This window comes from Lemur catta, chromosome 1 (assembly GCF_020740605.2).
Source record: "Lemur catta isolate mLemCat1 chromosome 1, mLemCat1.pri, whole genome shotgun sequence".
NCBI lineage: Eukaryota > Metazoa > Chordata > Mammalia > Primates > Lemuridae > Lemur > Lemur catta.
The window spans coordinates 148,934,285-148,961,249 of record NC_059128.1 but is presented as its reverse complement, the minus strand read 5'-3'; the positions used below and the strand labels follow the sequence as shown (position 1 = coordinate 148,961,249).

General features: G+C 44.2%; 1 protein-coding gene and 1 non-coding gene across 4 annotated transcripts in view; both read left to right on the top strand.

Moving 5' to 3' along the window:
- Nucleotides 1-4,750, top strand: part of CNOT10 (CCR4-NOT transcription complex subunit 10) — a 73,768-nt gene extending 69,018 nt beyond the window's left edge. For 2 of the 3 annotated variants that reach the window (XM_045537505.1, XM_045537507.1), the window contains exons 18-19: nt 2,500-2,575; nt 4,475-4,750. In XM_045537505.1, the coding sequence (XP_045393461.1) occupies nt 2,500-2,575; nt 4,475-4,629 (231 nt within the window). In that variant the 3' untranslated portion in view covers nt 4,630-4,750. Of the gene's footprint in view, nt 1-620; nt 755-2,499; nt 2,576-4,474 lie in introns of all 3 variants that reach the window. The other variant, XR_006731509.1, reaches the window with a different exon arrangement.
- LOC123630880 lies at nt 2,719-2,850 on the top strand. Its single transcript, XR_006732820.1, has one exon. It is a non-coding gene; the product is annotated as a small nucleolar RNA SNORA18 (small nucleolar RNA).
- Nucleotides 4,751-26,965: the final 22,215 nt, after the last annotated feature.

Below are 26,965 nucleotides of genomic sequence, written 5' to 3'. Positions count from 1 at the left end.
CTTCCTGAAAGGGGGATTACAAAGAATATGCAGAAAAATTTTTAAACTTCTAATATATTAATAGAAAGTTTGTGCCAGTTCACCACCAGCACATCAGAGCCCACATCCCCACATGCTTGCCAGAGTAACATTGAAATTAAACCTGTTCTTAGGAAATATGGTTGCTTCCAGAACTTCCTGCCTACGTGGGCGACCTTGTTGTATCTAGAAAGAATGATGTTTTACCATGTAAAAATTAGCTGCATATGATACTTAGTCAACTTATTGTCACCTGGTCAGCATTTCTGATCCAAAATCAGAAAAGTTAAATCGTAGACTATCCAGGGTAACATGTTTGATACTATCTGGGAATCGAGTGCATGAGTTAAACTGGTAAGAGCTAGAATGTTTCACTGTTCTCAGTGGCGAGGCTAGGATGTTTAACAGCCCCTCTCAAAGTGCCCCCGGACCACAAACACTGCAGCAAACGGGGCTTTTGATCTAAAGTTAGAGTGTGTACAGTCCAGCTCAGGTTCTCGTACAGCAGGTGGCCATGGCTGCTGCCACGCTGGGAGAGACAGATGGGGTCAGGCCTGGTTTGGGGTCTGAAGGGGGTTTTGTTTTGGTCCCTTGGTTTTTAGGTTAATCCAATGGCTGGACCTTTGTTAATTGGGAGGCCCACCCTGCCTGGGAGGGCAGAACAATGATGTGAAGAAGGGCTCCGAGTAGATGTTTCCGAGGTTGCCTGCCCACCACTAACCATTCTGAACAGCCAGTAAGCAAAATGCCGTTAAGTCTCATAAAGTTATTGCCTTGAACTCTTGTATTTTAGAGAAAGCTGCAGACTGTGGTCAGTGCAAAGAACAATAAATGGCCTGTGTGTGCTAGCTACTTGGAAATAAAATGATGTAAAGATGATCTTGTCTATATGGCTTGCTTATAAAGCTAGGCCTAGAAGTATAAATTCTCATTTTTTCAACTGAGTTGTTATACCTCAGTGATGTAGTAAGAAGAACAAAAGTCTCCCCACCTCATTCATGAGGAACTTCTTAGGAGCACATGCTCTGGGTGAGACTCCCCACTAGTCTCTCCTTGTGCTGCCAGGAACTAACCTAGTACAAGTTTCTGGTTCCCCAGACATTTTCCACATTCAAGCTAAAACCTTCAATCCCATTTCCCCCCATTTTCTGCCTATCAATTATCTGCCCTGCAAAGACTAAGGGAGGCCTCCCTTACCCCAAAGCTCTTTATTTGAAAGAAAATTCTTTCCTTGCCTTATCTTCCTAAAAAAAAAAAAAGAAAGAAAAAGAAACTTCTTTCTTTTTCTCCATACTCACAGCACATTTACTGGCCTCTTTCCCTGGCATTTAGATAATGCCAGGGTATGCAGCAATTTAGGTAAAGTTATTTGGGTTATTGTTAGTTATTTGCATGCTTGTTTATCATCAGGGGAAGTCCCTGTCTTATCTCCACACCCACCTCTGGTCAATGAGTATTTGTAGAAGTACATTTTCTGATTAGATTAAGGGAAGGAGTAAAGCAATCTGGAAGTAATGAGCAACTGAAACTAGATGGGGAAGTACAAGTTGATAGTAAGGTGAGGAAAAGGCCGCAGCCCAGAGAGGCCCAGACTGAGGAAATAAACCTATCATTTCAGCGCCTTTGACCAGAGCAGTCCAAGCTTCCTTTCCTCAGGACTGGATCAGAGAGAAACTGCTGGCTGGTGCTATGCTCTTACTCAGATTTAAGGGCAGCATGTTGCCTAAACCAATAAATGATTCTGTTTGATGAAGTTGTATTATGTTTCAGTCCTTAAGAATAAAGAAATTAAACATGCTAAGAGGTACATGTTTTCTGCATTACCATTTAAGTTTGAATTCTTATTCCTGACATTGGCAATTTACAACCTACAATACTGAGATGTTACCTAGGAAAACAAATAGGCATGCAGATTTTGATGTAAATGCAACTGCATCTTTGGTGACGAGCCACCAGCAGACCTGGAGAGATAACTAACATGTACAATCAGGGGTGTCTGATCACCCATCTCAAAATCCAGAATAGCCAAGAGACAGAATAAGAACTCTAAGCATGTGAAGACCAAGAGGGAAGAAAAACTTTCCCCTATTAAGAACTTGTTATGGATTAGGCAAGGGAAAATATTAAATCATTTAACTAAAAATTACATGTCTAAGCCAGAGGCAGTGGTGCACAGCTATAGTCCCAGCTACTTGGGAGGCTGAGGAAGGAGGATTGCTTGAGCTCAGGAATTCAAGGCTGGCCTGGGCAACATACCAAAACTCTGCCTGTATAAAAAAAAAAAAAAATACATGTCTAGCTTAATTGGTAGATTTTAAGACAAAGGCATCTTAGCTTAGCAGAACAATAGGTAGTCCCCAGGAAGTTATGTGGGAATGAGCTTGAATGAGTTTGCTACCTTGTCCTTGGTTGGCAGATGTAGTTGGAGTTTGTATCTTAAGCGGTTGGTTTTTCATGGGTGTCTTTCTGTTTTGAGCAAAGGCGGCTTCAATGATCCATCCTAAAGAGGTGCCCCCTGAGGCCATCTTGTTGGCAGTCTACCTTGAACTGCAGAATGGTGAGTAATTCTCTCTAGTTAGAACTTTAACCCTTGAAAGAACCCAAGATTTTTAATGTCTGCTTTTTCTCTTAAAAATCAAAACTTTGGCTTCCCTGAAGATATTACCCATCAAATTCTTTTAAACAAAAATGTAGGTAGAGGTTGAGGTCTATCCCGGTGGGGCTTTTCCTGTAGCCACACATTGTTGGAAATGCCACATAGAGTAACTTTGTGGTTTTGCTTTACTCACAGGACTATTTGTTAGATCTGTGGGAAGGAACTACAAGACAGTTGCTAAAAGTATGAAAGACCTAATAATTTGTTTCTACCTTAGGTATTGGCATATCCCACTGATCTGTACTATTCTTGAATGTGATGGCTTTAGGAACTAATATGATTTGAACTCACTCATTTTTCCAAAGGGTGTCAAATTGAGAACCAAATAGATATACTCTAAAAATGACCTTAAAGTAACTTGAAGAAATTAGATCCCAAAGATTCTTGGTGGAGAATTTAAGTTTTCATCAGTATGACCATATTCAGATACAGATAAAAGAAACCAAAATGAAAGAAAAAGAATTGTGGCCAGTAACTTCTGAGCTGACAAAACAACTATGGATTAAGGATCTGTTCTATTAAAAAGGGCTATCTTGAAGGTAAATCTTCAGAGACTCCAGGCTTTGAGGAACTAAGGCTACCCTTGATGGACAGTGGAAGGAACCACATATGAAATTCCTTGAATGAAAATTTATTGACTTTAAATAATTTTGCCTAATGCCATCATAAAAAAAAAAGCAAAAACTCTTTTTACAAAAGAAAAAGAGAAAATGTAATTAGAGAGTTTTTGGTATCCTACAAATACCTCCTTGCAAGTTAAACATACTTCCTTTTATCTGTGAAAATGCAGAATCATAACTTCTGACACTTAATTATAATTAATCCCTACTAATTAACCTTTCTCTTAGGCAGCTAAATGACTCTAATTGAGAACATGAGTCAGAATTCCTGTTGCTTTGAGTTCTACACCATAGTATTTTGAACACAGATGTCATTAATGAGTTTTACAGTAAGCCAGTTCTTGCTGAGAATTATTTATTTAAACATAAATCCAGATCGTGCCTCTAGAGCATATGTGATCTCCAGGATGTGGCTTCCTAGAAAAAAAGGCTATAAGCCTTAAATATGAGATGGCATAAGGTAGAAAAGAGATGTGGATGGGATAAATTATAATAGAAGGGACAGAAATATTAAGAGTTCTCAGTCACAGCCGGGTACAGTGGTACATGCCTGTAGTCCCAGCTGTTCAGGAGTCTGACATGGGAGGGTCATTTGAGCCCAGGAGTTTGAGGCTGCAATGTGCTATAATCATGCCTGTGAATAGCCCTGAACTCTAGCCTGGGCGGCAGAGCAAGACCCCATCTTGTTAAAAAAAAAAACAGAGATCTAAGATATACCTCCTTGTTGATCATGGGAACCCTTACAAGGCTCCCCCAATTTTGTAGCTGAAGAAGTAGTTTTAAGTGCCTGGCACCCAGTAAGCCTGGGCCTCCTTAAAGACTTGATCAGGGCTAGTGCACGGCCCTAGATCCCTTCTTTTATACATTCCACCTGTAACAAGTTTTTTTTTTTTTTTTTTCCTCAGAGCTCCAAAAGAGAAAAATGTAACAAGTTCTTAATCTGGGCTGTACCTTATAATCACTAGGAAGCTTTTAAAAATCCCATTGCCCAAGCCACACCCTGCATCACTTCAATCAGAATTTTGGGGGATGGGTCGCAGGCATTATGTGTACCACAAAGGCCATAGACCCACCGCTCTTCTAGATCACCTTGTGCCTCCCTTGCAGAATTCCGATGGCTGGCTTTGTGTGTGGTGGTATTGCTGTGTGCTTTGTTTCTTACTGGGATGTGTTTTTATAGGTAATACCCAGCTGGCCTTACAGATCATCAAAAGGAATCAGCTGCTCCCTGCAGTGAAAACACACGCTGATGTGAGAAAGAAGCCAGTGTTTCAGCCTGTCCACCCGATCCAGCCCATCCAAATGCCGGCTTTCACCACTGTGCAGAGAAAGTGATACTGCACTTTTGGAAAACTGTTACCTGAGACCCAGGGCAGTATTTACTGGCCTTTTTTGTTGTATCACAGCAAAATGAATAAAAGACAGAGGGTGAAGGTTGTTAATTTTGAAGACACAATTTTGACTCGTTCTACTCGTGACTTTTTTGCCAGAAGCTTACTTAAAATTAAGGATTGGCCGGGCGCGGTGGCTCACGCCTGTAATCCTAGCTCTGGGAGGCCGAGGCGGGTGGATCGCTCGAGGTCAGGAGTTCGAGACCAGCCTGAGCAAGAGTGAGACCCCGTCTCTACCAAAAATAGAAAGAAATTATCTGGCCAACTAAAAATATATATACAAAAAAATTAGCCGGGCATGGTGGCTCATGCCTGTAGTCCCAGCTACTCGGGAGGCTGAGGCAGTAGGATCGCTTAAGCCCAGGAGTCTGAGGTTGCTGTGAGCTAGGCTGATGCCACGGCACTCACTCTAGCCTGGGCAACAAAGTGAGACTCTGTCTCAAAAAAAAAAAAAAAAAAAATTAAGGATTCACAAACTCATTTCCAGCTGTTTTTCTTTAATTTCTGCCTATTAATTTTGAGCCATTCTTCAGTATGTGTCAGGCAATTAAAACACGATCTTATCAGAAGTCTTATACAGTCTTTTCTTGCAACAGAGTATTTAGCATCTGAGATTTAGTGTTAAATATTTAAAAAATTTACAGAAGAACATCAGCAGTAGATAAATAGCCAGTCCAGAAGCTGACCTGAGGTGGAGGGAAGGGAGACAGAACTGATGTGTTTTATGCCTAGTTGTGACTAAAGAGACCAGAAAATGTGTAATAACCCATAGGGCTGGTATAATTGGGTTAAGAAGAGATGACTGATCTGTTAGGAATCATTTACTTAAACATTACAAATATAGACAAACAGGGTTCAGTGCACTTGCCTTGTTCACCCTCCTGTACCCTTAGGCAGAAGCCTGGCTCTGGAGTCTGTTAGCATGTAGTTCGAGGTTCATTGCTCACCCCTATGCAAATGCAAACAAGAATTTAAAAGTTTCTTCCCAAAGGACAGGTATGTGTTGTGGGATTGACATTGACAACATTTGCCAATAGGGTAGATGTATGCTAACTTTAAGTAGAAAAAGTAACACAGACTGGCTTTAGAAAACTGGGTAACCCCTAGTTAAGATAGTGTTTGGCATTAATAGAGTCATCAAAGCTTGCCATTTAGAGTATCCTTTGCCGGCTGCATCTCTTCAGTTCCCTAGTTTGGAGACCAGCCTCAGGGAAGTGTAACACACTGGCTGAATCTACATGGTTCCTCAGTTTCAGAAATAGAGAGGCAAGTGTTTGGATAAGCACGTGATTTATCTGAAACTATCTGAATTATTCTGTTGCTGACCAGAAACAGAATTCAGATAGGGATATGTACTGGAACTGAGTATTTGTGATTTAACTAGACATTGCCCACAGACTCAGAAAGGGAAAGAATTTCTTCCTTCACTTAAACATGGATGGATGTAGGAAGGGGCTTCATTGTTTCGTTGCCACATTGCAGTTGTTTTATACACAGTAGATTCCAGGTGGACACAGAAGGCAGAGGTGGCCTACCTACTTTGGGCCTCTTGAAGCCTTTCCAGATGAGGTGAGAGTAGGACCCTTTAGCTGCACTGGTATTGATCTCAGTCTGCAGCCTCTGCTTTCCCAAGTCCCAGACCAACAACGGCAGTGCGGAACCCACCCCAATTCTGCAGGATGGTAGCAGAGTTGCTTAGCCTGAGCATTTTCTGGAGAGTGAGTTCACAGACTTCATAAATTGTTAGGAACTCATATGATCTTGGTAGTATGGAGTAGGAAAAGGCCTGTAATTGTACTTGAAAACAATGCATCTTTGGAGAAATCCTAAGAAATTAGAACTTTTCTCTACATGCTGGTTTATTTACGGGAAAGCAGGAATAGCTATGAAGGGCAAGGCAGGTCTCATGTTAAATAAGAATACAGTTGGCTGCAAGTAGCAAAAACAGATCTATGATTTGAACAAAGATTGCCTTTCTCTCCCTTGAGGAGGGGATATGTAGGTAGCTGCTGGCCTTGGTTCTAGGATCCAGTGATGCCATCAGGGACTCAGCTCTATTCTTCCGTGCCACTATCCTTAACATTTGAGCTTTTGTCCCCATGGTCACAAGATATTCCGGCATCACACTGAAGGCAAGAAGAGGGCACAGGTAGCTAATCTTGATAGGAGACTATTAGGAACAAAGCTTTCTCAGAATCCCCCAGCAGACCTCAGCTTACATCCCTTTGTCAAATCATGTCATGTAGCCATCCCTAGCTGCAAGGACTCATGGGGAAGAAGTCACCAACAGTGTCTGCTTCACTTGCTGGGATAGCCCTGCAGGTCTTTTTTTTTTTTTATGCTCATGTTCCCTTTATTTCCGACTCTTCCTTTACAACCATGTCCACATACTCATTGCAAGCTCCCTATAAATACATGGGATAACTAACCTATAAAAACAATAAGGACAGCGGAGGGAACGGAACTCGATCCTCTTGGGCTGCCTTAAGTCCCTCAGTATCTCCATCACCCCAGCGAGAAGCTGGAAGCAAGGCTCCGGGTCCATATCTGTATAACAATCATCATAACACTCATCCGGGACAGGATATACCACTAGGCTCAAACTGCTCAGCTTGACGGTGTGGCGAAACAGATTCTCTAGGACGGCCTGGGAGATTTGGTTCCCACAGAAGTTGAAGGTTATGAGCTGGTGGCAGCGGCTCAAAGCAGGCAGAATGACACTGAGCTGGAAGTCTGTGATCCAACAGTCCTCTAAGATCAGGACCTGCAGGGTGGCTGCAACGTTCTCTAGTAGAGTTTGGAAGGGCTCAGGATTGAAATCGCTCAGTATGATGCCACTCGGGTCCAGCTCCTTTAGCTGATGCATGCTTGGGCACAGGAACAAGCAGGCAGTTGCAGTTTCTAATTGTCGAAGCCTGCACTCACTTATTGTCAAGGACTCCAGGGGGGTCTTGAGGCACCTAACTGGTCCAGATAGTGCTCGAGGAAGCAGACTCTGTACAGAGAAAGCTTCTGGAGCTTGTCCAGTTTGAGGAACGTAGAGGTGAATTCAGTCATAATCTCTTTCCCTACCTTTCGCCAATCGTAGTCACGCCTGTGCACGTCGCCGAAGATGACTGTACGAACACTCCTCATCTGGGCCAGGTAAGGGACAAATTGTCCTGGGTTCCCAATGTCCCAGAAGGTGTGCACTTCCATGTCGTGGATACAGTTCAGGTCCACTATTTCTAGAAACTGTCTGAGTTCATAGAAGTAGCTTACAAAAAAGACTGCCTCCTTACAGCACAGGTGAACTAAATCTTCCGGCAGCTGGACCCAGTCAAAGAGATACATGAGAAATTCAAGTAGTTTTCTCTTCTTGTTGCAAAAAAAGACATCTACGACCACCTTCAGTGGCTGCTGCCTTCCCATGCCTGGACAGTCCTGCCCTGTTTGCCTCTGACTCACGGCCCGTGAGGACCTCACAGGGGCTCCAGGCCACACGCTCCAGAAGTTCTCGTCAACTTCCCGTAAATCCAGCACTTGCAGCTCCCACCCACTGGGGCGAACCTTCTAGGCTAGCAGCACATCGAGCCCATCCAGCACAGCTCTTAAGGTCTCCAGGTGAGGCATCTTCATCAAGACCCTCAGGTAGGCGGGGGAAGGGCCCGGCCTGCACCACGGCCGTCGGGGTTTTGCTGCGTCCCTCGGTCAAGGCCACCATGAATAGTAATGGGGAAAGCTCCATTGGCAGCTTGTTCAGAGCAGGGATGGCCACGGCCTCGTCCCTCAGCAGGCTCTGCGTCGCCAATTGCAGGAGTCTGGGTAGGGCCTGGAGGCTCATCCCGATGAAAATCTGAGAAGCCCTCCACATCTTCAGGGGAGGCCAATTAAGTGTTTTCCCAACCAGGTGAACTCTATCTGATGCCTTGTTTTCAGATTAATGTTCCAGCATCTCAGCTTTACAAACGTCCACTGCCCACCCTCAGCAGAGCTGAGCATATTAAACGTAAGCTCTTCACCTCTGGGACTCTGCTCATACTGGTTCCCGAAGCCAGGAAGGCTTCTTCCCACCTGTTTTTCCTGCCCCAATTTGTTAAAACCACATCTGCTAACTAACCATATAAGCAGTGTATAATCCTGTCTATACTAAGAGGCTTTCAATACCACTTCTGGGTATAGGCCGGGCGCGGTGGCTCACACCTGTAATCCTAGCACTCTGGGAGGCCGAGGCGGGAGGATCATTTGAGCTCAGGAGTTCAAGACCAGCCTGAGCAAGAGTGAGACCCTGTCTCTACTAAAAATAGAAAAATTATATGGACAGCTAAAATATATATAGAAAAATTGGCCGGGCATGGGGGCGCATGCCTGTAGTCCCAGCTACTTGGGAGGCTGAGGCAGAAGGATCGCTTGAGCCCAGGAGTTTGAGGTTGCTGTGAGCTAGGCTGACGCCATGGCACTCTAGCCCCGGCAACAGAGTGAGACTCTGTCTCAAAAAAAAAAAAAAAACACTTCTGGGTATAGTAGCATGCACCTATAGTCCCAGCTACTTGGGAGGCTGAGATAGATCACTTGAGCCCAGGAGTTCAAGGCAGCAGTGAGTTGTGATCACACCACTGCACTCCAGCCTAGGCAACAGAGCAAGACCCCTAAAATAAATACATACATACTACTTCTCTGACGTTTTTCCTAGCTGTCCCCAGTTTCTTCCCCCTTTGTGTCTCTGGTATGTACACTTTCTTATGTGGTATATGTTTTTTTGGTATTTAACAGGTGTGGGTGTTGTAGGCATCATCCTTAAAGGATAACATCTTATTTGCTGGGGTTTTGAATTCTGAGAAGAGCCCCATTAGTTCTGTTCAAGCTTCACCCCCAATTCAGCTGCACCATATACAAAATAGGAACAGATTTGCCTCAAGAATCCTTTAACAGACCCAAGAGAATGCTGTTGCAAATGTCTCTGAAACTGCAAGGCATGAACCCTCAGCACAGCTGCAGTAAGCAGTCTTCCATTGTGCCTCCTGGCCCTTAACCCCTAAAATGGCCTGGCCCCCTCTAGAGCTGAAGCCTTGCTCCTGACTGGCAGGTAGGCCTAGCAACCTTCCATGGCCTTTCCCAATCCACTTCCACCTGCCTGCACATGGACACCACTCACCCTCCACTGCCTCTTCCATGGCAGAGTGCTACCCTTTCATTGTTACAGCAAGTGTTACAGCGAGTGGTCCCGAGGACAAACCGAGCAGCACACGGAGAGTTGGAGAATCAAGGTTTATTCGCCGGTGGGCTCAGAGGAGTCTCGCCACCAAATTCTGAGCCCCGTCTACCCAATTTTTCCCACTTTTATTAAGTTGGGGTGATCCAAGGGGTGAGGTCTCAGGTGACTAATGCCTGCCAGGTAATAGGTTAGGTTAGTTGCTGCACTGGGTAATAGGTTTAGTGTTATGCTGATGCACCAGGTGATAGATTAGTTGATGGGCCAGGTGTTACCTAGTATTATGCTGATGCAGGTCTTCTGTGAGGGGTGGGGGTCTGAGGTGGCTAAGTGATAGGTGGGGGTTTTCCTTATCATCATAACAAACCATGCCTTGACTGTCCAACCACTCATACTCCCTTTTCTGACGAGTTGGCTGGAAACTCTGCCCCTTACTCAACCCAAGTGATTTTGAGCAAATGGCTTTATCTCTCTTGGGTTCAAGCTATCCTCCCTCAGCCTCCCAAGTACCTGGGACTACAGGCATGTGAGCCACTATGCCCACTAATTTTTAAATTTTTTGTAGAGATGGGGTCTTGCTGTATTGCCCAGGCTGGTCTCGAGCTCCTGGCCTCAAGTGATCCTCCCACCTCAGCCTCCCTAAATTCTGGGATTACAGGTATAAGCCACTACACCTGGCTTGTCTCGAGGTTTTTTGACCTGTTTGTAAAATGAGGGTGCCTTTCACAGAACCCAGTGTGAGGATTAAATTGAGCCGATGAATGCACAGTGCACCTACTGGACACTTAACACAGGTGAGTTTACTTATCCCTCCTGCCACCTAAGAGACCAACTCAGCCCAAATCACCCTCTACTTATGTCTAGCAATTGCTTAATAAATGTTGGCACCCTGTGTTCCATTCCATTTTGATCTGCCTTGCCCAGGTCCCGCCTTGTGATGACGAGGTCCCAGGTCTCCTTCCCAGGTCCCTTCTCCCACCCTTTCCTCCTCACCACAGCCTGTAACTTCCTAAGGCACAGCTCTGACTCCTGCCCTGGAGTTCCTTTGGGAAGGAAGACCTGAAGGTCTCTTTCTACCCTCCCTGCTTAGCTACTATTAACCCCCCTTCCACTCCTTGTGTTGCTCAAACTGGATTCTCTGCCACCTCCCAAAAGGAGTCACCATTTTTCACCCCCAGGCCTTTGCTTCAGGCTCCTCTGCTGCCTAGAATTTTCTCCCTTCAATGTGTCCACATCCTACCACCTCACACCGCCTCTCCACAGCCCTAACCTCCTCCAGGGAAGATTCCTCTTATCCCCAGTCTCCATTTCCAATCCTCTGGGCTGGTGAGCTTTCTGGTTGAGCCCCATAGTAACTTGGCAGCTCTGCAAGCACGTGTCTTTCACAACATGTTCTTTGGGAACTATTTTCTTTCCCCTCCTGGATTGTGAGTACCTTTGAAGACAGGCTGTGCATTATACAGTTTGTGAATTGTTCTAGATGAACAATAAAGTCTGCTTCCTAGGCCTGGCAATGTCTCACAGGGCCTGCTGCTTTCAAGGTGGGGGCGCCTGGCCGATTAACATAACCCCAAGGTTCACAGGGCCTCAGCATCCTTGACCCTCTGAGCCCTGTGGAGTGGGAGTTAAATAGTAGCCCAGGATGGGAGGGTTGTAGTTACTGGTCAAACTCAATCCTCCAAGGCAGCTGGCCCAGCCTACAGGAAACAAACCGGCGCAGAAATTTCATCTTCCCCTTTCTCCCTGAGAAGGACAGAGCAGAAACGCAGGCTCGGGGTGGGAGTGGGGCTGCCACGGGAGGAGGCAGCGAAGTTCATTAGCCCCCTCATTTGGGGCAGTGGGAATCCGTGTGGTGACAAACAATTGTCCTGGAGGATTTAGGGGGATTTGCCCAAGTGTCCCTGTGGGCCCCCAGCCTCCTCCTAATCCGGTCCACATTTCAGACTACTTAGGATCGCATTAAATGTCAAAGCCGGCGTTTAGGGAAATATCTACATTTCGTTTGCATCGCCCGGGTCAAAAGAAAAGCTGAAACGAACCTCGGAGCATTCGGCGCGAGAGGCGCTCTGTGTGGTCCGGAGTGTGAATGGGAAGGGGGGGCGGCGCCCCCGCGGCCTCCCCGCCCAGGAATGCGGGCTTTTCACATGTAGAAAATGCTAATGCTTTGTTCCTGCCTCGGCCTCCCGGAGGCGCAGAGGCGCCCGGCCAGATTGTCACAGCTGCATTTGCATGCGAGCAGCCCCGTCCCCACCCCCACCCCTCCCCTCCCCCCAGCGTGGCTTTGCCTGGGACCTCTGGGACTCCTGGAAAGGCCGCCTGCAAATGTCCTCTGCTGTCACTTAATCCCTGCTAAAGCCACAGGTAGCTACTTTCTCAATGAATATCCTTTTCCCTGAGGCACCAGGCAGGTGAATACATTTCACTCCATACTTACTAAGATGTTGACACTTTCAATTATTTTATATGAAACGACTATTCCATCGAGGAAGATCCAGGCGTTGGATGCACCATCCTGCTGCCCAGTCTCACATTTATGTTCTTGTGGCAATCTCCGTGTGTTTGATGTGACACCCACCGGGGGCTCCCAGCTAACCGTTACGGGTTCATCCTCAGCGTGGGCATCCGAGAGACCGCAGGTGGCAGGACGAAGGGGGAAGGGTGTTTCGTACACACTTTAGCGAAGGGGACCCTCAACTCGCAGGGTTCAGAGGCCGCCCGAGGTCCCACAGCAAAGGCGCTGGGCGCAGATGCGCGGGCTGCGGGGGGTGGCGGGGCGGGCGGACTCCAGCTGCGGCGCCGCGCGGGGACCGCGGGCTCCAGAGCGCCGCCTACCGGCCGCACGGTGCGCGCGGCGACCCCGGGAGGGCGGGGGGAGCTTGTCAATCAATCCCGGAGGGCCGTTCTCCCCGGCGGGGCTCCGCGGGGACCCCCTGGGAACCCCGCGACACCCAGGGGCGCCGCGCGCCTCGTCCCTCGGATCCTGCAGCTGAGCTCCGGCAAGACGCGGGGCGGAAGAACGGAATCCTGCCCAGCAAATGCGCGCACACTCAGACTGGGCTTGTCTCGTTGACTTCATTTTCTTTCTTTCTTTTCTTTTTCGTTGTATTTATTTCACTTTGTTTTTATTTAATGATTTCATTGTATTTAGTTTTATTTCATTTTATGTCACTTCATTATTTTATTTGGTTTATAATTTTATTTCATTTTATTAATTTTATTTTGCTCAATTGATTTGTTTTGTTTTTTAACTTAATCTTTCGTTTTGTATCTCATTATTTAATTTAATCGATTTATTTTATTTGTTTCACTTCTTTATTTTATCTTACTTTATTTGTGTATTTTTCTGCCTCTGAGTGTTGAGAAATGGTGAAAACAAATCTTCTCATCTCCACAACTAAATGTGAAGCACCTAAAAGTCAGGGACAAGGTTTTATGTCATAATTGGGCCAGGGAAATATGTGTTAATTGAATGTCATTCATAAATATTCCTCCAGGTGACACAATGTAAAAAACTCATTGCAAGGAAGGTCAGAGATTTAAACCACATCTAGGCGCCTGTTCTGGGCAAGTTGCATTGCCGGACTTATAGGGCATAAGTCAAGAGGAGATGACCACATAGTCCTAGCCTCAAGAGCCCCAGGCCAAACTGAGGGTGAAGACAAAGACCCAAGAATTTGGACAAGGCTTCAAGGAGGAGGTGTCATTTCCGGTAGGCACATAGAGAGGGACCAGAGTCTACTTTGAATGACTAGACAATAAGAGTTATGTTGCAGATAAATAAAACTAGGAAAGATCTCTGCCACACTCCAAAGTCTCTTGTGCTGGAGGCAGCTGTCTGCAATGTGAGGTAGGCAAGGGAAGTATCAGTTCTCAGACCCTATGGTTCTGTGGGTTCTGTGGGAGAGCATTAAGAGATGCGACACCCCCCCCATACCATGTACAGTATGGTACATGTCATGTGTTATTTTGGGGAAAGGGGAGGACGATTCATTACTAATTTGCTATCAATTCCCTAGGAAGCACAATGAACTGCATGTCTGAATTTTCACTTTATTTTCCTCTAGCTTTTTATTTTGAAAAATATTAAATATATAGAAAAGATGGAAAAATGATTTAATGAACCTCTTTATGCCCTAGACCTACCAATTAACACTTTGCCAGCATTCACTTTAGCATGCTCCTTCTTTCTCTTTTGCACACACACACACACACACACACACACACACCTGTATCTATGTCTCTTGTTTTTTTCTTTTTTCTTCAGCTGAACTTTTGAGAACTTGAACACCATGAGACTTCACCACTATATGTTTCAGCTTGTATCTCTAAGAACAAGGCCATCCATTATATAAACATAACACAATTATAACTCCCAAGAAATTTAACATTGGTACAATAATTTTATCTAATAATATAAAGTCCATATTTAAATTTTCTCAGTTGCCCGCAATATGCCCTTTATTGCTATTTTCCCCCCTGGTCTAGAATTGAATTCAGGATCCTGAATTGCATTATAATTGCATTTTAAGTCTTTATTTAGTCCTCTTTAATTCCTCCAGCCTTTTTAGTATCTCATAACATTGACAGTTTTGAGGGCTTGGGGCCAGTCATCTTGGAGAAGTTTTCTCCACCTGAAATTATCTGATTATTTTTTGATGACTGAAATTATCTGATTATTTCTTGAGGCATTTTTACAGGGAGGAGGCTCATCATTTTCATTCATAAAACTCCCTTCCCCAAGCTGAAGGACCTTTCCTCAGAAGCCAAGACTGGGGGTTTTTTGTTCGTTTTTTTTTTTTTTTTTTTAATGGTGATAAATATACTTTTATTTACTTTGCTGAGTCAGAGGGTCATAAAAAAAATTATTGCTAAAGTAGATATCAAGTAAACAGAACGGTGCTTTAGAAGTCCAGTTACCTTGGGGTTTATTTAAACTAACCTTTAAAAAAGGTTAAAATGCCTTCATGCAATACATAGTTGGTTATTTAAATAACAGTGTGACAACAGAATCATGGAATGCTGCACTTGTGATCCGTACAAAACACCAACATTTTGGGTTGTACATAATTAAGCACTTTTCAAAATACTGTAGTAACCAATACATAGAGGTGTGCCTTATGTGATCATAGGAATGCAGTTTAGAAAAGAAAAAACTCACTCAATTTCTTTAAAATCACTGAGCAAGAAAAGCAGCATTGAACTTCCACACTGAACTTCCAACTTCTGTACAGTACCTTGACTGAATAGAAGATATAAAAGAAAAGTTAAGGCTGGCACATGGTTCATGCCCATAATCCCAAGCACTTTGGGAGGCCGGAAGGGTTGCTTGAGCCCAGGAGTTCAAGACCAGCAAGACCATTGTAGCCAACATAGTGAGACCCCCATCTCTACAAAAAAAAAAATTACAAAATTAGCCAGCCATGCTGGCATACCCCTGTAGTCCCAGCTACTTGGGAGGCTGAAGTAGGATCACTGGAGCCCAGAAATTCCAGGTTACAGTAGCTATGATTGAGCCACACTGCTCTCCAGTGTGGATGACAGAGTAAGATCCAGTTTCAAAAAAAAAAAAAGAAAGAAAAAGAAAAGTTAAAACTCTCCTCCATTTTTGGTAAACAACTGCATGATAAACTTAGATGACATCCCCCCCTGGATTTTACCTAAGAGTGGCCTTTTTAAATTTTTATTTAAAAATTTTTTTTAGAGATAGGATCTTGCTCTGTCACCCAGGCTGGAATACAAGTGACAGGATCATAGCTCACCTTAACCTCCAAGAAGCTATGACTATAGGTGCAAACTACCTCTCCTGGCTTAACTTTTTTTTTTAAGAGACAGGGTCTCACTATGTTGCCCAGGCTGGTCTCAAACTCTAAATGGGTCAGTGGAAGTTAGATAAATTAAGTAAATGCAGAAGCTACTAACAATGCCATGTAGAGATCCTGAATCCAGTGCCCCCTTGCAGTCTTGGAAGGGAAGCAGGATGACTTCGTGGGAAAATGTTGGGCATTAGAATTACACTCCTGGATTCAAATCCCAGCTCTGCCACTCCTGGCTGTGTGACCATGTGCAGGCTGCTTGGCCTCTCTGAACCTCAGCTGCCACGTTTGTGAAATGAAGGAAATGCTCACTTTAAAGGGCAGTGGAAAGGAGGAGTGCTTCCCTAGGCGAAGGCTACTCAGTAAATGGCCTCTAGTGTTACCGCAGTGGTTCCTGAGGTTTCATTTTTTTGCCTATAAAAATCCAGTCTGCCAGGGATGGCAGCTGCTACACGTGTAAGAGGGTGAGGGGGGACCTCCCCTGGCCTGGATGCCCTGATATTTCTAGGCCTTCTCTCCCACAGGGGGTAAAAAATAGGCCTTTTTTTATTTTCTGACTTTTTGTAAGAACAGTGTGAAAAACCCTGAAACCCCTAAGAGTGGTGTCATAGATAGGAATCTGAAGTCACAAGCAGCCCCTTGTAGGCCACAGAAGAGGAGCGGCTGCTGTCTGGCCCAGTATTTCTATGACAATTGTCCCTTCAACCTAGAGTCTGATGTTCTATAGAGATCTGAGTATGGGTTGTTTAATCTCTCTAGTTTTTTTTTTGTTTTTTGAGACAGGGTCTCTCTCTGTTGCCCTGGCTAGAGTGCCGTGGCATCATCACAGCTCACTGCAACCTCAAACTCCTGGGCTTGAATGATTCTCCTGACTCAGCCTCCCAAGCAGCTGGGACTACAGGTGTGAGCCACCACACCCAGCGAATTTTTCTTATTTTTTCTAGGGATGGGGTCTTGCTATGTTGCTGGTCTCAAACTCCTGGGCTCAAGCGATCCTCCTCCCTTGGCCTCCTAGAATTCTAGGATTACAGGCATGAGCCACCGCACCTGACATTAATTTATCTATTTTTTTACTAAAATCCAGGCTAGGCTAATCATGAAAATAAGAGCAGGATTTTTGGAAGAAATGACAAGCTTTGGTCCCTTCTTCACTGATTCATCCAGTGAAATTCATAGAACAAAAGGTTTCAAGTCCCCTGGAAACCTGAGCTGGCAGAGAAAGCTAAGGATGGAGCAATTGAGGCCAGGATCCAAGAGAGAAGGCCTAGAATTTTCTTTTGTATCTTGGGAATTTCAACCAGGTTTAGCTGTTCAAGAAAACTTTTAATAAATACAAAAAGTGTGGATTTTTTTTTTTTTTTTTTTTAAATGAGAGTGAAGTTCTGAAAGGGTCAGGAACAAATGGAAGAAAATGGAGCTAATTGGGTCAGGGGGAGCTTGGGCCACAGGGAAGTGTTCTTAGGCCCTGAATCAAAGGTGGGAGAATCAAACTGGAGAGGGCTAGTAGATCAAGCCAGAGAAAGCTGAAGTGGTGGGTTTCCTTTCTTAGGTCATCCAGGTTTTCCTTTGCCGAGAAGGCAAAAGGGCTTTTTTTCAATTTGGGTTTAGGGTGCTGTATGGCTGCATTTTCTACCCCTCAGAATCCCACTTTGCTTGAAAAACGCCTTAATTAGGTCTAGTGGCCCTATGACCTGCATAGTCAGTGTTTCTTTTTTAGAGAGTGATCCCGCTGAATTAAAATTCAATTAATCTAACTTTAAGGGCAAGAAAAACTATTTGTGAAAAATCATTAAACAGCACATAAAACCCTTTGAGGAACAGTGAATACTAGGAGAAGTACAGCCTGGCTTTTGTTAAGGTACTTTGGGCCCAATGAGTTAACTTTTTTAAGGAATTTTAACAAGATAGTGGTCAAAGTGGAATTTGTTCATGTAGTTTATTTAAGGTTTTACAAGGCCTTGCAAAGAGTCCCTCCCCTAAGTCTGGAGGAGAAGAGAGTTTGGTAACAACGTGGTGAGAGGTAAAATCTTAGGGGGTCATTTTTAGACCTGTTAGGAAACAAAACAACTGGCCTGGATGATTCCAAAATGTCAGGTCCTGAAAGACAAAGGAGAGCTGGGGAACTGGTGCAGATTAAAGGAAACTGAAAAGACTTGACAACTGAATGCAGCATGTGATCCTGGATTGCAGCCTGGGAAGGGAGAGGCAAATTTGCCCAGAAGGGACATTACTGGGACAACTGGTGAACCATAAATACGGCCTATGGATTAAATAATGGTATGGTATCAACATTAAATTTCCTGATTTTGATAACTGTGCTTCAGCATATAAGATAAAGGTCATGGTCTTAGGAAATGCACAGAAAGTGATTAGGAGTAGAGAGACATCACATCCACAACTTTACTCCCAAGTGGTTTACGAAAACGATGTGTGTGTGCGTATAAATATATACACATACTGACACATATATGTATGTGCCCAATACATATATATTGTGTACATGCAATGTAGATACATATAGATATAATATGTGTGCAAATATGTGGGGGAAAGAAGGAGTATTTCAATGCAAATTGAGCAAAATGTTAACATTTGGAAACTCTAAGTGAAGGGTATATTGGAGTTCTTTGTCCTATTATTGCAGTTTTTCTTTACATTTAGAATTATTTCAAAATACAAAGTAAACAAAAATAAAAATCCATAAAGCTAAATAAACATAAGAAGCAATAAAAGCTAAAATAAAAAAAGAAAGAGTGAAAAGGAGGTACATAGGGACATAAACAAAATGTTCATGTCTGATGACATTTGTTGGTTTCCTCTTGCCCAATAATGTACTAAGATAGGTGCTGATAGGCTGCACAAGAATTAGGAATCACCATGGAGTTCTCAGCCACAAAAAACAATGCTGATCTAGCGCTTCTTGTATTTTCCTGGATAGAGCTGGAACCCATTCTACTAAGTGAAATATCCCAAGAATGGAGAAACAAGCACCATATGTACTCACCATCAAATTGGTATTAACTGATCAACCTTAAGTGCATATATAGTAATACCATTCATCAGGTGTCAGGCAGACGAGAGGGAGGAGGAGGGGATGGGTATGTACACACATAATGGGTGAGGTGCACACGGTCTGGGGGATGGACATGCTTGAAGCTCTGACTCCAGTGGGGCAAAGGCAATACATGTAACCTAAACATTTGTACCCCCGTAATATGCTGAAATATAAAAAAAAAATTAAAATAAATAAATAAATAAAAAAGAATTAGGAATCACTCCCAAGAGAAGCTCGTCACCAAACTGGGAAGACCTAAAGCATTTGCTTGCAATAATTGAAAGCCTGTGATGGTCCATGTCTCCAGCAGCCAGCATTTAGCAAAGAGTTACTGAAGGCCTCTGGTGCCCAGACCAGAGTTTGTGGCTTAGATCCTGCCTCCAAGGAGCTGGTGGTTTTATGTGGGACACAGACGTGCACAAAATTCATGCAGTGTAGTGTCCACAAGGACTGTAATGGCAGCATGAATGTGAGAGTGTCCATCTTGGTCTGGAGAGGGAACTGGTCAGAAGTGACTTACTTCCCAAAAGAAGTAGGTTTTGAAGCCTGAGTAGAAAAGTCAGAGAAGAGAGTTGTAAGCAGTGGTATAGGCGACAGTCTGCAAAAGCACAGGGGTAGATGGTATGCAACTACCAAATAACATTTCAGCAAGTGGATGTTGAGCAAAGTGGGTTCTGAAAGCATCAGGCAGGAGGCTGGACAGGTGAGTCACTGCTGAAAGGCTTAGAGGAGGGTAGGGTTTCTGAGCTGGGAGTTGGAAGGAGATTGCCAAGGATTCATGAAAACCATGTATGAGAGAGGGAATGAGCACAGAGGTCAGGAATGAGCAAATCACAAGGTTGACAGGCTGGTAAACATCCTGGAGCCTGGGAGTCTGCACAAGGTGGGATTGTGCAAGGTGTTTGCCTCTCACCTGAGCCTGTATGCTTTCCTATAAGCCCTCAGCCTCTAGTCCCATGGTCAGGGACAGCCCAGGAAAACAGAAATGATTTTACATGTTTATAACAGGAAATCTAATGAGGAGATTTGGTTGGACAGGTGATATAATCCAGAGGTCAGCTAGAGCAGGAAGCTGCTGCCACTCCTCGGCTAGAGAGTCAATGGTGGAGGTGACATTACCAGAACCCAAGGGTTGAGGTCACCTGCTAGAAACTGAAACCACAAGAGATCTGGAGCTGAAGCCATGGGAAGAGATGCAACCACTTCTAGAAACTGGAGTTGCCACCCAAGGCAAAGATAGAAGGGGAGAAATACCCCGGCTTTTCCCTTCTCATGCCCCAGTCACTCACTGCTGGTCTCCGATTAGCTAAGCCCAGCCAGAAGCCAACTGATTTGGGAACTCAGGGAGCACAGGTACAAGGATCAGCCCCCTGTAATCTAGCAGGAGAAGGGCCAAGAATGGATCTGAGGGCACACAGCCCAGAAGCAGCCAGATCAGGAGCCCTTTTCTGTCCTACACAAAAATAGGGTAGTCCTTCCTTTCCAGGATCAGTATTTACTCATTGGATCCCCCAGGGTTCTGTAGCTCACAAAATGGCACCACCATTTATCCATCTGCTCAGGCAAAAACCTTGAAGTTGCCCCCACTCCCACCTCTTGACATTTCATCTTTCTCTCATCCAACCCATCAGCAAATTGCACCAGCTGGCTCTGGCCAGGCGCAGTGGCTCATGCCTATAACCCTAGCATTCTGAGAGGCTGGGGTGGGAGGATTGCTCAAGGTCAGGAGTTCAAGACCACCCTGAGCAAGAGTGAGACCCTGTCTCTACTAAAAATAGAAAGAAATTATATGGACAACTAAAAATATATATAGAAAAAGTTAGCCGGGCATGGTGGCACATGCCTATAGTCCCAGCTACTCAGGAGGCTGAGGCAGGAGGATTGCTTGAGCCCAGGAGTTTGAGGTTGCTGTGAGCTAGGCTGATGCCATGGCACTCTAGCCCGGGCAACAGAGTGAGACTCTGTCTCAAAAAAAAAAAAAAAATCCCACCAGCCCTACTTTCAAAAAAAAAAAAAAATGTATATATATATATATATATATATATATATATATATACATATATATATATATAGTGTGTGTTTTGCCAATTTAAAGAGACACATTTTTCATTTGGCAGTTTCTGAAATGGGGCTGATTTTTAAAATTGATGATGCAGAAGATTAAACTGGTAGTGTTTTTTAGTGGTGGCAATAATGTGGGCTTCAGTTATCTATTGCTGTTTAACAAACCAATCCAAAACTGAGCTGTATGAAACAACCACTACTTTACCCTGCTCACAGATTTCTGGGTCTGGAATTCAGACAAGGCACAGCAGGGATGACTTGTCTCAGCTTCACAATGCCTGGAACCTCAGCCGAGAAGACCTCAATCTCTGGGGTGACTCTAGAGTTGGAGGCTAGAATCATCTGGAAGCTAGTCACTCACACGCCTGTCTCCTGGGTTGGAATGACATGAATAGCCAGGGGTGCACTGGCCATCTATCCATCTGTCTGTCCATCCACCCATGATTACATATTCTCAGAACTTCTCCATGTGGCCTCTCCATTATAGTGGCTGATGATTCCAACAGCCAGTGTCCCAGTTTCTTAGCTGTTCAGGCTGCTATAAAAAAAATGCCTTAGACTAGATAGCTTATAAACAACAGAAATTTATTTCTCGTAGTTCTGGAGGCTGGCAAGTCCAAGATCATGTGGCTGTACCTTCACATGGCTGAAGGGGTGAAGGATCTCTCTGGTCTCTTTTGTAAGGGCACTAATCCCATTCATGAGGGGTCCACCCTCATGACCTCATCACCTCCCCAAAATCCCACCTCCTAATACCATCACTTCAGGGGTTAAGATTTCAACATATGAATCTGGGGTGGGGGGGACACAAACACTCAGTCCATAGCTCCCAGTAAGCAAGGCAGAAGTTTGCCTTGGAGGTCACATTGCATCACTTCCATTGTGCTCTATTGCTTAAAGCAGTCATAAGCCCACCCAGACTTTAGGAGAAGGCACATAGACCCCTGCCTTCTCCATAAGAGGAGTGTCAAAGAATATGGGCTATGTTTTAGTGTACAGCCTTAGTGTATCTTACAATTAACAGGAGCTTAGAGTCTGTAAAATACAGTATCTTGAATTTGACCACCCTTCACAACCTCATGGCTAACAACACCCTGGTCCAAGCCATAATCAGCATCCATCTGCCTTTGTGATTCCACTCTTTCCCTCCTGGGCACCCCCACCATCTATTCTCTACACAGTAGCCAGAGTGAGCCTTTTAAAACATAAATCAGATCATATGACTCCTTTGATATTAACCCTCTATTGGCTTCTTATCACCTAGAAGAAAATCCAAAGTTCCAACTCTGACTTACAAGGCCCTACATAATCAAATCCCTGGCTTCATCTCTGGCCTCATTTCCTACCAGTTTCCCCCTTTTTCATTGCATTCTTTTGATGGCAACATTGCTGTTTCTCTGGGTCCATGGTATTCCCATCTCAGGGTCTTTTCATGTGTGGCTCCCTCGGCCTGCTACTCCTTGCCCCGAGACACCCACATGGCTAGTTCCCTCACCTCTTTCTGGTCTCTGCTCAGGTGTCCTCTCCTCAGACAGGTTTTCCTTGACCTCTCCACCCCAAACAGCACCCTAGACTCTTATCACTCTCTGTCCCCTTGACAGCATGGCTTTGCTGTGCTTTGCTTTACACCCCTGATCACGAGAAGCCAACATGCTCCACATTCATTCATGTGTGTATCGTCTGTCTGCCCCTTCGAGGGAGGGACTGTTTTGTTCACTGCTGTTTTCCCAAAGCCTGGTACATTGTAGGTTCTCAAGAAATATTCATTGAGTGGATTCACCTATTGCCTCATTCCTTCACAGTGTTACCTTGGGCAAATCGCTTCTTTGGGCAGCTGGCAAGTGGGCTGGAGGCTGGCTGTCCCCGAAGGGCCTCCCACATGTGCATTAGTTGGCCAGCTGCCAGTGGTGTGATGGGGTAACGGGCCACGTGTCTTTCATCCTCCAGCAAGGGAGCCAAGGTGATCACACGGGTTCAAGAGCAGCAAGAGGGCAAAGGCCAAGTGCTCTTTCTGCCTATGTCATGTCTGTGACTGTTCCACTGGCCTAAGGATGTCATGTGGGCCTTCCCAGTGTCATGGCAAGAAGGCACTACCAAAAGGGAAGGATCACTACTACACAACCTACCCCAACAGGTGAAATCATCAACTTTCAGAACAGAGAAAAAACTAAAGTGTAATGGGGCGGGGAGGTGGCAAAGAGGAAAAACAACTCCTCACCCAGGCTTCTCGGAAAAGCAGTGGACTTTGAGTCAGCCTTTTAAAGATAGGTGAATTTAGATGGATGGAGATGAAAGGTAAAGGCATTTCAGATGGTATGTGAGCATAGTGTTTAGAGGGAAGTATTATTAGTCATAACACAGATCATTACCATTTTCTGAGCTCTTACCATTTAACAGGCTCTGAGCTAAGTGCTTTGAAAGTATTATCTGGCTGGGTGCGGTGGTTCATGCCTGTAATCCTAGCACTTTGGGAGGCTGAGGCAGGAGGATTGCTTGAGGCCAAGAGCTCTAGACCAACCTGAGCAACACAGTGAGACCCTGTCTCTAGAAAAAAATAGAAAAATTAGCCAGGTGTAGTGGCACACACTTATAGTCCCAGTTATTCAGGAGGCTGAGGCAGGAGGATTGCTTGAATTCAGGAGTTTGAAGGTGCAGTGAGCTATGATGATACCCCTCACTGCACTCCAGTTGGGGCAACAGAGTGAGACCCCATGTCTAAAAATAAAAATTAAAAAATACAAGGAACTCAAGCAGCTCAATAGCAAGAAAACAAATAACTTGATTTAAAAACTAGACAAAGGCCGGGCGCGGTGGCTCACACCTGTAATCCTAGCACTCTGGGAGGCCGAGGCAGGCGGATTGTTTGAGCTCAGGAGTTTGAGACCAGCCTGAGCAAGAGCAAGACCCCATCTCTACTAAAAATAAAAAGAAATTATATGGACAACTAAAAATATATATAGAAAAAATTAGCCTGGCATGGTGGCACATGCCTGTAGTCCCAGCTACTCGGGAGGCTGAGGCAGAAGGATTGCTTAAGCCCAGGAGTTTGAGGTTGCTGTGAGCTAGGCTGATGCCACAGCACTCTAATCCAGGCAACAGAGTAAGACTCTGTCTCAAAAAAAAAAAAAAAAAACCACACAAACACACAAACAAACAAACAAAAAACTAGGCAAAAAGCATGGCATGGTAATGTGCACCTGTAGTTCCAGCTGCTTGGGAGACTAAGGCAAGAGGATGGCTTGAGCCCAGGAGTTTGAGTTCAGTCTGGGTAACAGAGCAATACCCAATCTCTAATAAATTAAATAAATAAATAAATAAAATGGGCAAAAGATCTGAATAGACATTTCTCAAAGGAAGATATACAAATGGCCAATAGGTATATGAAAAAATGCTCAAATCTCTACTCACGGGGAAATGCAAATCAAAACCACAATGAGATGTCACCTCACACCTGTTAAATGGCTATTATCAAAAAGGCAAAGGATAACAAGTGTTGGAGAGGATGTGGAGAAAAGGGAACCCTTATACATCAACGGAGGGAATGTAAATTAGTACAGTGATTATGGAAACAGTATGGAGGTTCTGTGAAAAACTAAAAATAGAACTACTATATGGTCTAGCAATCCTACCTCTGGGTATATCTATAGCCAAAGGAAATGAAATCAGTATGTCAAATAGATATCTGCACTCCCATGTTCATTGCAGCATTATTTGTAATAGCCAAGATATGAAATCAAGCTAAATGTCCGCTGAAGGATGAATGAAGAAAATGTGGTATACACATCCAATGGAATATTATTCAGCCTTAAAAAGGAAGGAAATGCTGTCATTTGCAACAACATGAATAACTTGGAGGGCATTATGCTAAGTTAAATAAGCCAGACATAGAAAGACAAATATTACATGATCTCATTTATATGTAGAATCTTAAAAAGTTGAACTCACAGGAGCATAGAGTAGAATGATAGTTGTGAGAAGCTTGGGATGGAGGAAATCGGGAATTGCATGTCAGTTAATATTATATTATTTAGTTATGCAGGATGAGTATATTCTGGTGATGTAATGTACAACATGGGAACTATGGTTTATACTGTATTGTATACTTTTTTTTTTTTTGAGACAGAGTCTCACTCTGTTACCCAGGCTAGAGTGCTGTGGCGCCAGCCTAGCTCATATTAACCTAAAACTCCTGGGCTCAAGCGATCCTCCTGTCTCAGCCTCCCGAGTAGCTGGGACTACAGGCATGTGCCACCATGCCCGGCTAATTTTTTTCTACATCTTTTTAGTTGTCCAGCTAATTTCTTTCTATTTTTAGTAGAGATGGGGTCTTGCTCTTGCTCAGGCTGGTCTCAAACTCATGAGTTCAAACGATCCTCCCACCTCGGCCTCCCAGAGTACTAGGATTACAGGTGTGAGCCACCGCCCCCAGCCCTGTATCGTATACTTGAAATTTGCTAAGAAAGTAGATCTTAAATGTTCTCACATACACACACAAAAAGGTAACTATGTGAAGTGATGGACATATTCATTAGCTTGATGTGGTAATCATCTCACCATATATAGCTATATCAAAATGTCACATATATCATAAATACATATAATTTTTTAATCAATTATACATCAATAAAGCTGCAAAAATTTTCATTTAAAAATAAATTTCTCGGCCGGGCGCGGTGGCTCACGCCTGTAATCCTAGCTCTGGGAGGCCGAGGCGGGTGGATCGCTCGAGGTCAGGAGTTCGAGACCAGCCTGAGCAAGAGTGAGACCCCGTCTCTACTAAAAATAGAAAGAAATTATCTGGCCAACTAAAAATATATATACAAAAAAATTAGCCGGGCATGGTGGCTCATGCCTGTAGTCCCAGCTACTTGGGAGGCTGAGGCAGTAGGATCGCTTAAGCCCAGGAGTCTGAGGTTGCTGTGAGCTAGGCTGACGCCACGGCACTCACTCTAGCCCGGGCAACAAAGTGAGACTCTGTCTCAAAAAAAAAAAATAAAAAAAATAAATAAATAAATAAATAAAAATAAAAATAAATTTCTCCACCAAAGAACAATTTTAAAAAACCAACTCAATAAAAAAAGGGCAGGCTGGGCACAGTGGCTCACGCCTATAATCCCAGCACTTTGGGAGGCCGAGGTGGGAGGATTGCTTGAGGTCAGGAGTTTGAGACCAGCCTGAGCAAGAGCAAGACCCGTCTCTACTAAAAATAGAAATAAATTATCTGGACAACTAAAAATATATATAGAAAAAAATTAGGCAGGCATGGTGGCACATGCCTGTAGTCCCAGCTACTCAGGAGGCTGAGGCAGGAGGATTGCTTAAGCCCAAGACTTTGAGGTTGCTGTGAGCTAGGCTGATGCCAGGGCACTGTAGCCTGGGCAACAGACTGAGACTCTGTCTCAAAAAAAAAAAAGAAAGAAAAAGAAAAAGAAAAAAAAGGGCAAAAGCTTTGAACAGAAACTTCACCAAAGATCTGTGATTTGCAAAAAACACATGAAAGGAAGCTCAATAGCATTAGACATTAGGGAAATGCAAATTAAAACCATAATGAGGTATTACCACATACCTATGAGAATGGCTAAATTCAAGAAAAAACAAAACTGACCATATGAAGCTTTGGTGGATTTTATATAAGGGATGTGAACAAAATGCAAAAACAAAAACAACCCAAAGTTTTGGTGGGAATGTGGACAAAGCAGAACTCTCATACATTGCTGGTGGAGATGTAAGGTGGTACAATCCTACCAAGAGCATTTAGTGGTTTCTTGCAAAGTTAACATACACCTACCATATGACCCAGCCTTTCTCCTTCTACTCATTTTCACAAGAGAAAAGGATATGCTTTTCCATGGAAACACTTGTATGTGAATGTTCATAGCAGCTTTTTTTTTTTTTTTTGAGACAGAGTCTCACTCTATTCCCCAGGCTAGAGTGCCGTAGCGTCAGCCTAGCTCACAGCAACCTCAAACTCCCGGGCTCAAGCGATCCTCCTGCCTCAGCCTCCCGAGTAGCTGGCACTACAGGCATGTGCCACCATGCCCAGCTAATTTTTTTTCTATATATTTTTAGCTGTCCAGATCATTTTTTTCTATTTTTAGTAGAGATGGGTTCTTGCTCTTGCTCAGGCTGGTCTCGAACTCCTGACCTCGAGCAATTC